The following is a 13,337-nucleotide window of genomic DNA, read 5'->3' as shown; positions in this document are numbered from 1 at the left end:
TTTGCTCTTTCGGACAGATAGGTCTTTCAGTTCTCTGGTATAGCTTTCTCTCTGAGGAAAACCCCCTCTCTGAGGGAGAAATAAAAGGTTTTCTGGAGTCTGCTGGGTCTTGATTGTCTTTAGCTTAAAATAATCCACATGCCAAAGTGGTGAATTTTAGGGTCATGTATTCTGCTCCCCTTCAAGCAGTTTATAATTTATTGGTATAATGTTAAAAAGTAGCAACTCTTTGTATCTGAGATGTCTGCCACAGGAGCTGGTATTAAGGCAAAAACAAACAGATTTTTATAGATCCCTAGAAGGGCTGGAAAGTATAATATAACATTTTATTTAAACCAGCAGGATTTAAGGCTAAGGGAAATAGTACCATCCACGTGATTTTTCCTCCTCCAGCTTGCTGTCTATATCCCAAACTGAGCATTCTTATTTTGCACCCTGGTCTACCATTGGAGGATAAGGAACACACAGAAAAAAAAAAAGAGAGAGGCAGGGGAAGTTGAGTGGAGGCAGGTAAATATTTTAAAAACTCGGTTTGGATCTGTAAGCATGTGTTGATCATTGTGTTATATAAATTATCCACTGACACAATAATTCTGTGTCACCCAAGTTCAGTGGCTTAAAATAACGAGCATTAATTTAACACTCAAGATTATGGTGGGTGATCCAGGGTGGTTGGTTGTCCTGGTCTCAGCTGGGACCTCCCTGGGATTTGATGACTGACAAGCTATGGAGGAAAACTTCAGGAAATCCCATTTAGCTCTGAATATTTGAACGCAATCAACTGAGAAGGTAAATGTTAATAGAAAATTTGATGTCAGAAAAATATAAAGTACAGGATGTAGGGGAGCACAGGTTAGGGAATTTACTTTGGATAATCTTGGTCTTTTGCTTTTATTTGCCTAAAATCAGAAATTGTTAAAAATGCAGAGGTGATAATGCCAACACCCCAAACTGATGTTAAAATATTTTTTCACGTGCAACTGCAGATTATGAAGGGTCTCTCAAGTCTCACACTTGAACTAACACTTGCTTCCTCCTAATCCCTTGGCATTTCTTTTTAAATTTTTCAGTAGGGTTCTCTCTGTTTTTCTTCAGTTGTCACTTTATGATGTCATCAGCTGGTGAGAACATCCAAGGATCACAGTACTTTAGACTAAAACCATTTAAGTCCAGCTCTCGCTGATAAAAGAAGGAAACAAAGCTCCTTGTGGACTTGTTACAAGTCATATAACCAATGAATTGGAAGCACAGGAGTAGAACCCTTAGCTCCCATCTTAGAGGGTTCCTCAGTGGTTTGATTTTGTTGTTGGAACGTTCTCTGGGTCACAGGGAAAACAGCAGAGACTGAAATTGAACATTATCAGTGGTGGTATTTGCATAGTGCCTTTTGTTTATAAGGCACTTACAGATACTTAAGCTTGTGATTGAAATGAATAGCTGAGAGAATCTGATAGAATAGCTAAGTATTACTTCTAGTTTTTTGGTCTCTTTCTCTGTAAAAAAGGAATTATAATATTTTTCCTCATGGAATTGTTGTAAGTAGTAAATAATTACAATTGAATCACTTAGATTTGTGTCTGGCATATATGAATTATTTGGCATTTTTATGATGTTAATAATAATATTGTCATTATTTGTTGTTGATGTTTGATTCTACTTTACAGACCATACGTATGTCATAAATTAGTGGGGAGAATTTCACTACCTAATTTTATTGTGAGTTGGGTAGGAGGAAGGGATACAGAGAATTCAGCTCTTGGAGTACTTCCTGTATGAGCTTAGGAATCTCAGCCTCTGACCTAGTGTTTACCAAAAAAGGGCCCATATCATTTTGGTTTACTTTCTCTTTTAATATTGGACAGAAACTAGAAATAGAAATCTTCAAAGAGGTCATTTTTCAACAGTGCTGTATGTATCATTCTAGGCTTTCATTGCTTTGGGATACTACATCTTAAAGAACAAATTATTTGATGTCTGAAAGAGCTTAACCTCTTAAGGAAATGAGATTTATCAGGGAGGAAAAATTTCTAAACAAAGGGACACTTTATAAATATCACTCCGTGAAATAACCATTGTAGTGAGCTTTCAGTGAAACAAAATGCAGAATTTAGGAATTTGCCGAAGTTTAACATTGAAAAGAAAACAACACCCTAAACCCTATGGTTTGTTGTTTTATAGAGAGGAAGCCACTTCTAACTTTTAACTGTGCTAAAATAAAGCAGCAACAGAGGGAACCTGAGAAATGAAGCTTCCAAGAGCAGACCAACCCAAGAAACGCTTTTTCGTTCATATGTGTTGCAATTTCAGGCCTCCCCAGCACCTTTTTCCTTCCCGCATTGCTATTCCCTCCCTGCTGCCATTTACATTACATCCTGTAAAGGAACAGCAGAAATATCCAGGTTGATCTTTGTCGAGTCATCCTGAAAATGATAGTAATAGTGGAGGCAGAGCTGAGACAAGACACTTACCAGTGCTTTAACCTTTTTGGAATCATAGATCCTGTTGACACTAAAGATCAGAGCCAAGGATTTTGCTTCAGAGAAATGCACAGATGGAAACATACACAAATCTTGTGTACAGATGCAGGAGGTGGTGGACTCCCTTAAGCCTATTTTTGGGACATTAGTGATGCACCTGTGTTGTGAGAGCAGACAGTATCCCTGGCCTTCCTCCTTGCCAAGGTTTAACTGCAGTGCTTGGGGATGGATCCAGTCCAGATTTTGCTAAAAGCTGACTCTAGTGGTTTTTTTTTGGGCTCACCTCATTTTCTCCACTCATTAAAAACGTGAAAGGTCAGATCCACAGCTGTTTCTGAACCAGGAAGAGGAAAAGGGAAGCAAGAAGAGAGGACTTGCTTCTGAGTGACATTATAGTACCTCCTTGCAGTACCATTTGGACATATATGTTTTATAAGTAGTTGTCAAGATAGACGCTTTTTTTTGATAGTAACCCACTCAGGCCTTATAAAGGGATCTCTCTCCAATAGAATATTGGGGATATTGGGAATAATGGGAATATTCCCGTTGTGTAAAGGGACCTCATTCAAGTGCAGATTTTAAGAGATTCTGGGAAGAAATACTTTGAAGAGAAATTGGATTAAGTAGGGTAAAAGAAAAAAATGAAAAAGGGTAGGGAAAATAAGGATGAGGTGGGAACTGCTTACTGGATTACATGATTCAATTTGACTTGTTTCCTTCACTTTGTAGATTAAAATACAGAAATTTGCATGTAGGTGAAATGACTTGCTTCAGGTTTTTGCTTGGGGTTTGTTAATAACTTTCTCTTGGCTTCCCTTTCATAGTCTTTATTAAAACCAGCCAATCATGTGCCTTATAGGTGGAAATATGGAGCTCCTACTTTGTACAAGTGAGTGAGCTGTGGCAGACGCAGAGTCCTTATAACTTCCTGCCCCTCTAGAAGTTGACATTTTTATAACCTAGTTTGGTTCCAGAGGCCATAGGCAGGTGAGAAAATTGCCCACTGCATATTGGTGAGCTGTGATCCCACCACTGATGCTGACTACCTTTGTTACCTTGGGTAAATTTCTTAACTTGGGCAACCTTGGCATCCTTTATTTTTTTAGGGGTAAGATATTTGTGAGATATTTTGTAGGTTGAAGACGTAGTGTCTCTCAAATTAAATTAAATAGCTAAACTCTTAATTTGTTTAAGATCATCCCTTTGACCAGTGTAACCCTATATTTGCCAGAATGCCTGGGTTATTTGGGTAGATGGGCTAGTAATATTCATAGCTAACAGTGCTAGGTCCTGCTCCATTTATTCTTTCATTTTTGCCCACAGCTTTTTTGTGGAGTAGATATTACTACTATCCCCCTTTTTATAAGTGAGGAAAACAGATGTGCAAAGAAGTTAAGAAACTTGCTCCAGGCGTTCCAGACAGTAAGCAGCCGTGGGACTGAAACCCAGGTGGTCTGACTCCAGGAGCCATGCTCTTAGCTATGATCCTTTCTAGTCTTTTCTCAAGCTATGACCTATTCACATTGAATGGAGAACATTATGTGTGGTGGACTCTAAAACTTACTTAATTTTTTTTTTCTGTCCTGTTTCAGGTACTTGACAGCAAGGACCAATAGAAATTTCCTGCTTACCATGAGGCCATTCTTAAAAAGGGCCACTTTGGTCGTAACTTATGTAAGTATAGATATGCTTCTATAATATCTGATAAGAAGTGTTTTATTTTAACTTGGCTCAGAGACATGATCCAGATTATTTAATAGAATCAGCAATATATTCGAACAACATGATGTTAGGATCAAAGAGTTTACATGCCATAAATGTTATAACGCCTTGGAAGGTATGTATGAAAGCCTTCTGGGAATATGGTAACTCAAAGACAGACCGGATGAATTATAGTATTTTATGAGTCCCTTTCAAGGTGCTGATCCTGAATTGTCTCAGTAGCACAAACCTGGCTGTATCAGTTATCTATTGCTGCAAAACAAACCGCCCCCAAACTTAGTGGCTTAAAACAACAACCACATATATTTACCCTGAATGCTTTAGCTTGGACAGCATCTAGCTGGATGGTTCTAATTGCTCATCATGATTTTTGACTGGGGTTGCACAGGCAGGTTCTTGTAGCTGTCAGCTGGGCGAGGTTGTCTGTCTGTGATATCTCCTTCTCTAGGGTCTCTCCCTGTGGCCTCCCTCTAGCAGTGTAGCCGGGACATTTTTTTTTTTTTTTTTTTAACAACATGTCAATTGGGTTCTAAAAGAATGAGCCAAAAGTTGCAGGACCTCTCAAGGGTGAGGCCCAAAACTGATGCAGTGCACTTTCTACAACATTCTGTTGGTCAATGCAAGTCACAAAACCAACTTAGATTTAAGAGGAGGGGCAGTTGGCTTCATTCTTGATGACAAGAGCAGAATGTACATGCAAAGGGGGCAGGAATTTTTGGTGGCCATCTCTGGTGACAGTCCCAATAATTATTTTCTTATATTCTTGGATTCAAGAATTCATGATTAGGAGATCAGTCTGTTATGCCACTGCTGTCTCCCATAAATTTCTGTCAAAATTTATGATAAATTTTGATAGGAAACTTACAAAAAAGTCTTTGAATTGTAATGTCACCAATTAATGTGATTTTCTTCTTGATGCTAAAGCGTGTTTATGGAAGAAGAGTATGGAAAATTTCACTGAAGGTGGAGAGCCTTGACTGGACAGTCTCAACAAAAGGGACAAAACGTTTCTCTAAAGTGTTCCCTAGTATCTTTGCACAGAGCTAGGATGATTCATCACTGGTTTCAGAAGTGATTTATTTTCTTAGAATTGTATGGGAATGCAAGTAATCTGACATCACTGGAGTGATGAAAGTTGTAAATTATTAATCCCTTTGTTCTTTTAAAAATTTATTATCAAAGCCCTTTCTACTATTTATCTTCCTACTCTTCTTGTTTAATTATCATGGCTTTTTTCCTCTTCACAGTATTTTAGGGAATCTATATTCTTTCAGGATACTTGTGCTGTTACATTTGTAGTTGGTATTTTCCATTATAAAGCCTGTAAGAATTTAACTTCAGTTTGAGCAGGACATTGCGAGTGTTAAGACGATTTTTAATTGGCTGCCTAGGCATTGTTTACTGTTGATATGCTTTTGGCTGACACCATACTTTTATTTTAGGATTTTAGATTTGAGGTTATTTATATAAAAGATATTTATTTTTTATTAAATTTTTTTTTCAACGTTTATTTATTTTTGGGACAGAGAGAGAGCATGAACGGGGGAGGGGCAGAGAGAAAGGGAGACACAGAATCGGAAACAGGCTCCAGGCTCTGAGCCATCAGCCCAGAGCCTGACGCGGGGCTCTAACTCCCGGACCGCGAGATCGTGACCTGGCTGAAGTCGGACGCTTAACCGACTGCGCCACCCAGGCGCCCCTATAAAAGATATTTATAAAGGAAGTCAGTGATATTCATGGGGAAAAAAATCCAGCCTTAACTACCTCCAAAATTAATCCTTTAGCTTTCTTATTCAAGCAAAGGTTTTCCTCTGACTTTAATAAAAACGATGTAATTGGTCCTGGTGAAATGAGAAGCATCTGGAAGGCCTGTTTGGGCGAACTCTCCTCCCCACAGAAATGTCTCTCCTTCTGGCTTTCTTATTCACCTTGGCAACAGGATAGCACCATTTAGTGATAGAATTCCAGCGGGTGACACAAAAGCTGTGCCCTGGAATTTGTTGAAATAACCCTTCATGAATGTTCTCCTTCAGGGCATTGGAGGGTTGGAACACTTCAAATGTGTTTATCCAAAACCCAGCAGTATTGTTTATTGTATTTTAAATTAACTTTCATGGGGCTGTTTAAATGGAATGGTTAAGAAAGCGGTTGGACAAGACGTAGATTCAACTCCTGGATCTTGCAGTTTATTAACTGTGGGATTCTAGGTAAACTACCTGGAAGCCTCAGCTTTCTCATCTACTTCTAGGTTCTGTGAGGCCGCAGGGAAGATGGAAAGTCTTTAGCTCAGTGGATAACAGCTGATAAATGCTTGATACTGACAGCTGTAATTAAGAATTTGCTTGCCTCTCCCTCAACACCTTCATTGTTTATACTCTTCTCCTTACCCAGCTGTTCTCATCTTGCGTACTCATCTTGAGTGTTAGGATTTTATAGAAGTGCTCATTATGAAACAAAATATTTGTAAGGCTTCTGGAAGTGTCCTCCAGAAAGGTGGGGCTTACGCCCAACGAGCAATGACTTTCTTACCAAATCTCCTTTTCTTTGAAGGTGATTGTCCTTTTGTACTTCCGTCTGTGGATAATGGGAGGATCTATGCCCCTCTTTTCAGAGCAGGATAATCCAGCTTCATTTTCGCCTTACATTCTTACAAGGTCAGTAAACATATATTTTGTTTTAACTTAACGTGGTACTCATTCAATTGTTTTAAATAATCTTAAATGAGAGTTTGCCTTTGCCTTTTGAGGAAAGAAGGGTTGTATTCCATCCTGGGGGTAGGGGGGAAACTACTATTCATACATTTGGAATTCGTTTCAGTGGGTGGTGCTGTGTTGCCAGGCTTATTGCTACTGTTCCCATATTGGTATGTATTTGGCTATTCAGCAAGTATTTTGTTGAGCACTTATGATCAATGGTAAATGTCTACTGAGTGGCCCATATGGCAAATGTTACAGAACAGTGCACCGCCAAGCCTATAGAGGTTGACTGAGTATTAAAACTATTTGTAGAATCAGTGGAGAGGTTGAAAGTGGAAAACGGAAATGAACGATTTTTGCTGAGATACAGCAACTCTATCACACTATTTGTCTTTAAGAGATTTAGAGATATTGGATTAAGAAGTGATGTTGATCAGGGGATCTGATTTATTGAAAAGGTTTTTAATTCCTTACCTGTTCAGTCAGCTGTGGTGTCCTGCTAAGGCTTTCAGATATAATTATATTTGGCAATTTTCATGACTTTTCTTCAGGATATATTGCTGCTATTACATTAAAACATTAAGATGCACCGTTATTAAATTTTTATAGTTTTATATATACCTTTTCACATATAATATTTTCATAATAGTAACCTTCACTCTTTGTGTGTTTGCAAAGACACAATAAAACTTAAATTAAACCTTGACCTATTGCCCATTTGGCTTACTTGTATCTTAGGGACAGCACATTGTTGGATTCTGTTTCTCTGCCAGGCGGTGATCTTTGCTTTATTTGACTCATTTATCTAATTTGTTTTAATTGATACATTTCTACTTGCTTTGCCTTTTATGTTTTTATTTATTTTCTTCTTTTTCAAAGACAGTTTCCCTTTCAAAAAAGATAACTTCCAATTTGATTAATCTGTTTTTACAAAAACATTATGTCACAATTGTTTCTATTTACTTCTGTCATGTATTTATATTAAAGAATCTTGACTGCCTTCAGAAATCATATGATATCCAGCCTCTAGTGTTGGCTTATCTCTTCGAGGTAGTCTGGAGCCTTATACATTATTGTTCATACCTTATCTTTTTTTTTTTTCAACGTTTATTTATTTTTGGGACAGAGAGAAACAGAGCATGAACGGGGGAGGGGCAGAGAGAGAGGGAGACACAGAATCAGAAACAGGCTCCGGGCTCTGAGCCATCAGCCCAGAGCCCGACGCGGGGCTCGAACTCACGGACCGCGAGATCGTGACCTGGCTGAAGTCGGACGCTTAACCGACTGCGCCACCCAGGCACCCCCATACCTTATTTTTTTAAAAACGTTGTTGTTTGATTAATCATGACATCTTTAACCCACTTTTTATTAATGTTGCAATCTACTTGTCCTTTTTAGTTCTCCCTGGCTTTCAAAATTTCTGGGATCCATTTGTGGATATTTTTAGCTCATTGATAAATTGTTTCAGTTTCTGTACCTCCTTAAATAGCTACATTGACCTCCAGAACAGAAGGTTCTGAACTCACCAACCAATTATTTCATTCCTATCTCTGTCATCAGTAAACAAGTGCCTGCCCCACGGTCCTTAGTGTCAGGACAAGGTGCCTTTGGTCTCTGACTCACTGCCTTCCTACCTGTACTGCTTAGCTGCCGGTTGCATTTTTTATCTCTTCTGGTGGCAGAAAAAAATTCTTTGGTGGAACCTCTGGCAAAATTAGTACCTTGGGCCAGTCACTTGCCAGCTTCTGTCTTTCAGTTTCAAGGCATATGTATCCTTTTTCAGAGGAATCTGATACATATTTCATTTAGGACTTTATATGACTCCATCTAAGTGACTGTTCTCAGGTGATTCAATCAATATGTGATAGAACACAATATCCTCCTTTTTTTTTTCTTTTAAAAAACATATCTTTCTGTTTTTGTGTTTCATGCTTAAAATGCATAGAAACCCAGGGACATTTCAATGACAGTTCCTCTAAATGGCTTTTCACATTCCTCTAAGATAGCTGCATTATAATTGTCTCTTTTGAGCATCCAGAAAATTGTCTTTAATTCCTTTCTCAAGTAAGGTTTCTATTCTGCTTGAATAATTGTTTGACCTCTGGTAGGCTGATGATTCTTAAATTGGATTATGTTGGTCTGTTTCCTAGTCCTGTTGGTTTTTCTTTTCTTCTCATTAGCTGTGCAATTTAGCTATGATTTGGCTGGCTCTGTGAGCCAGTCATTACTAATCACAGGTTTGTCATTCAGCCTTGTCAATCTGTCTCATTAATGCCTCACCTCTTTCACTGGGTTTATAAACTCCAAACAACTTTTATAGCATTTTTGCTTCCATCTTGCAAGTACTTTATCTTTTAAAGTTTATATAATAACTTATTCTATTATCAGGTGAGAGTTTTGAGACTTTTTCTTTAATAATTGCTATAGTTACTAATTCCATGTAGTTTTAAAAAAATCCTAATAGTTTTAAGAGTTGCTTGGTCAAGTTTTCCTTTGTTTCAAATGATTTCCTGTGACTTTATAGTTCTGAGATTCCTTCACTTTGCTTGTTTGTTTGTTTTATTTCTTTATTTTGAGAGAAAGAGAGAGCACAAGGGAGGGGCAGAGAGAGGGAGAGAGAATTTTGGGCAAGCTCAATCCCAGGAACTGTGAGATCATCACCTAAGCCTAAGTGTCAGACGCTTAACCAACTGAGCCACCCAGGCACCCCCCCTTCACATTTACATAATCTATTTCCATGTAATTATCCAGGAGGAAATACCCTGTCATTTTCTATTTACCAACACTGGGATGCAAAATCATTGTGGTTTGCTTTTGAGAATAGTTTGTTAAAAATTATCAAAGATGAGGGAATAAGACAACAGATGACTGTGTGACATTTACTGTAATGTAAGACATTGTCTAACAAACCTAGAGGAATACAACTTTGATTGACTTATTTATATCTATACTACTATATTTTACTCTGTCAACTTAGAACTTAACATACAGAAATATGATAGCAGTGATTATTTCTTTTCTCTCTAGTAGGAAATAAGGCTTCAAATGTTACAGTTTTTATTGCCTTGCAGGACATTGGACAAACTTGTATCTAATTTACCAATCTCATTCCTTTTTGTTTTTCATGAACATTGTAACACTAGTTTTTCAAATTTAATTTGTATATATTGATATAAGTATACATATATATGCATAATAACAGCTTTGCACTGTTATGCCCAGAATTCGTGATCCCCAAAGACCACTAGGGAGCCGAGTCCGATGCAAAAGCAAAAGAGCCTTTATTCGCTAGCTCGAGCTCAATCCCCTACCTGCACCGTCGCAGCGGTGAGATACCTGGGAGAGAGCGAGTTTCAAAAGGACAAAGGTTTTATTGGGGCCTAGGGGCAGTTGGTGAGGTAATGGCTGTGGCCTCAGCCGATTGGCTGGGGAAGGGTCGGAGTCCTGTTAGGCAGGTGAGCAGGCAGGTGAGCGGGACGTTACTCAAGGGGAGGAGGCGTGGTCAAGGTGAAGGACACAGAACAAGATGGAGTTGGCCAGCGTAGGCCCATCCTTTCAGCAGAGGTACAATTTTCATGGCATACAATTCACCTATTTAAAGTATACAATTCAGTGATTTTCGTTATGCTCACAGAATTGTGCAACCATCATCAAAATCAATTTTAGAACATTTTCATCTCCCCAGAAAGAAACCTTATATCCTTTAGCTGTCCCCCACTCCTAGACAACTTTTTGTCTCTGTTGAGTTACCGGTTCTGGATGTGTCATATCAATGGAATCAAATAATCATGGATCTTTTGTGACTGACTCCTTTCACTTAGCATAGTGTGTTCAAGATTCATCCATATTGTAGCTTGTATTCATACTTGATTCTTTTTTAATTCCCCAGTAATATGTCATTATATGGGTATGCCATTTTAAATTTTTCCTTTCATCTGTTGATGGGCATTTGGGTTGTATGTACTTTTTGACCCCTATGAATAATGCTGGTGTGAACATTCATGTATGAGTTTTTGTTTGAATGTATGTTTTCATTTCTCTTACACATGTGCCTAGGAGTGGGATTGCTAGGTCATATGTATTAACTTTGCATTTAACTTTTTGAGGAGCTGCCAGACTATTTACCAAAGCAGCTGCACTATTTTACACGCCTGCAGGGCTTATGTGAGGGTCTAGTTTCTCCATATCCTCACCAACACTTGTCTTTTTGATTGTCTTTCTGTTGTTTTAATTATAGCCATACAAGCAGGTATGAAATGGTATCTCATTATGGTTTTGATTTGCATTTTCCTAATGGCTAATGATGTTGAGCATCTTTTCATATGCTTCTTGGCCATTTCTGTATCTTCTTTGAAGATGTGTCTATTCAGATTCTTTGACCAGTTTTTAATTATTTTTATTATCGAGGCATTTTATTATTTTATTACTGAGTCTTTTTATTACTGAGCTGTATTAGTTTTCTATATATTCTAGATATAGATTGCTTATCAGATATATGATTTATAAACATTTCCTACCTTTCTGTGGGTTGTTGTTTCACTTTCTTGATGGTGTCCTTTTGAGCACAAATGTTTTTAAATTTGATGAAATTCAGTCTATTTTGTTTTTGTTGCTCATGCTTCTATCTAAGAAGGCTTTGCCTAACTCAAATTTTCTTTTAAATTTTTTTTTTAACGTTTATTGATTTTTGAGACAGAGAGAGACAGAGCATGAACGGGGGAGGGTCAGAGAGAGGGAGACACAGAATCCGAAACAGGCTCCAGGCTCTGAGCTGTCAGCACAGAGCCCGACACGGGGCTCGAACTCACGGACCGAGAGATCATGACCTGAGCCGAAGTCGGCCGCTTAACTGACTGAGCCACCCAGGCGCCCTCAAATTTTCTTTTAAACTGACTTTATCAAGTTTCTGGTTCCCTTATTAAAAAGTTATACACACCTTTATTTTCACTGTGTATTTGTATGAGGATTAAGGTTTTTAAAAATATTTTGAAAACCGTACATTGATACAGTTTATGTTAACAGTAGTTTGGAAGCCATTTAGAATTTGACTTCTTACACTTGATCATTGGGCATGTCAGAGCACAAGGTAAATTGATAAAGAATTGGAGGATCATCATTATCACGATACACTGGCAATGAGGTTCTTAATTTTTCATATTTCTATTTTAACCCAAACATTCAGATTGTATTAGCTGTCAAGAATTTTGTGTGACTGATCAATAACTTTTTCAACTCGTAGTTAATTGAGATTGTGTGGATCAGTTGAATGGCATGAGATTGAATTAAATGTTTCTACCTTAGGCTTGAGAAGAAAAGTGTAAGAATTTAAAGAATGGAGGAGATACTGTAGTTTGATTGCACAGCTTTCTCTGGACAAGCAGATTCCCCCAGGCACAATTGTCCAAGCCAAATAACCTAGTAATCATGACTGACTACTACCTTCCTATCATTCCTCACCTCTAAGCCATCACACAGTCCTGTCCCTTCGATCTTAATGTTGCTAGAATTTCTTTACTTACATCCATCCCTGCTGCTGCCATTTTCATTAAAGTCCTCATGGACTCTCTCCTGTATTACTGAAATCCTCGTAACTTGTCTCTCTTCCTACAGTTTGCTCTCCTTGGATCCATCTTCCACACTATTTCCAGATGGTATTTCTCACTGGCTTGCTATTTTAAAGGTCAGTGGTTTCCTGTACCTCTAGAATAAGCAGTAGGAATTTGGCCACAGCTATTCTCTTCAGGCTTATCTCTTGGTACCCCACCACCTTCCTCCCTAACCTTAGCCATTAACTATCCTAATCTGCTTCAGTTCCTTAAATGCAGCCCTGCCTTTTACCTCAGAGTCTTTTTACATGGTGCTTTTCCAGTCCTATAATGCCCTTTCCTTCATTCTTTAGCCATTGTTGATTCTAGATCTTGCCAGAACCTTCTTACCTCCAAATGTTGGCCACATATTTTTTGTGTCTTATTACACTTTATGGACTATTTACTAATTTTTATTTCCCACTTAAATATATGTTTCTCAAGGGCAGAGACCGTATCATATTCCTTTGGATCTCCAGCATATTAGCCAGTGCTAAGCCCAGGGCAGAGCCACAGTAACTGTTTATTGTATAATAGATGAAGACATGATTAAATCTACTCTCATATGTCTGTTGCATCTATAAACATGATACCTACATTTACCTTTCTGCCTCTAATGGCCACTTCAAACCACCACCTCTGGATTTATCCTTGCCTTGTTTTTTGGCATTAAGACATTTTCAGCTGGCTATGCCTTTGTACACTCCAATATGGAAACCGTAGTCTTACTCATTTTATCATAAGGCATCGTAGAATAACTCTGCTCCGTCATGAGAATGACCCATAGAATGTAATGACATGTTTAAAAATGTATGTGATTATGGAACCCCAATATCATGTTGACTCTTCTTTGAGAT

The 13,337-nt window shown here is 38.2% G+C and overlaps 1 protein-coding gene across 4 annotated transcripts in view; it reads left to right on the top strand.

Annotated features, from left to right (window-relative positions):
* Positions 1 to 13,337, top strand: part of TMTC1 (transmembrane O-mannosyltransferase targeting cadherins 1) — a 275,746-nt gene that overhangs the window by 117,692 nt on the left and 144,717 nt on the right. For all 4 annotated transcript variants that reach the window (XM_053226105.1, XM_053226103.1, XM_015074929.3 and 1 more), the window contains 2 exons: positions 4,070 to 4,151; positions 6,750 to 6,853. In XM_053226105.1, coding sequence (XP_053082080.1) covers positions 4,070 to 4,151; positions 6,750 to 6,853 — 186 coding nt within the window. The remainder of the gene's footprint in view (positions 1 to 4,069; positions 4,152 to 6,749; positions 6,854 to 13,337) is intronic.

The sequence above is a fragment of the Acinonyx jubatus genome, chromosome B4 (assembly GCF_027475565.1).
Source record: "Acinonyx jubatus isolate Ajub_Pintada_27869175 chromosome B4, VMU_Ajub_asm_v1.0, whole genome shotgun sequence".
NCBI classification, from domain to species: Eukaryota; Metazoa; Chordata; class Mammalia; order Carnivora; family Felidae; genus Acinonyx; species Acinonyx jubatus.
The sequence above is the reverse complement of the archived record's forward strand: the minus strand, read 5'-3'. Positions and strand labels throughout refer to the sequence as shown.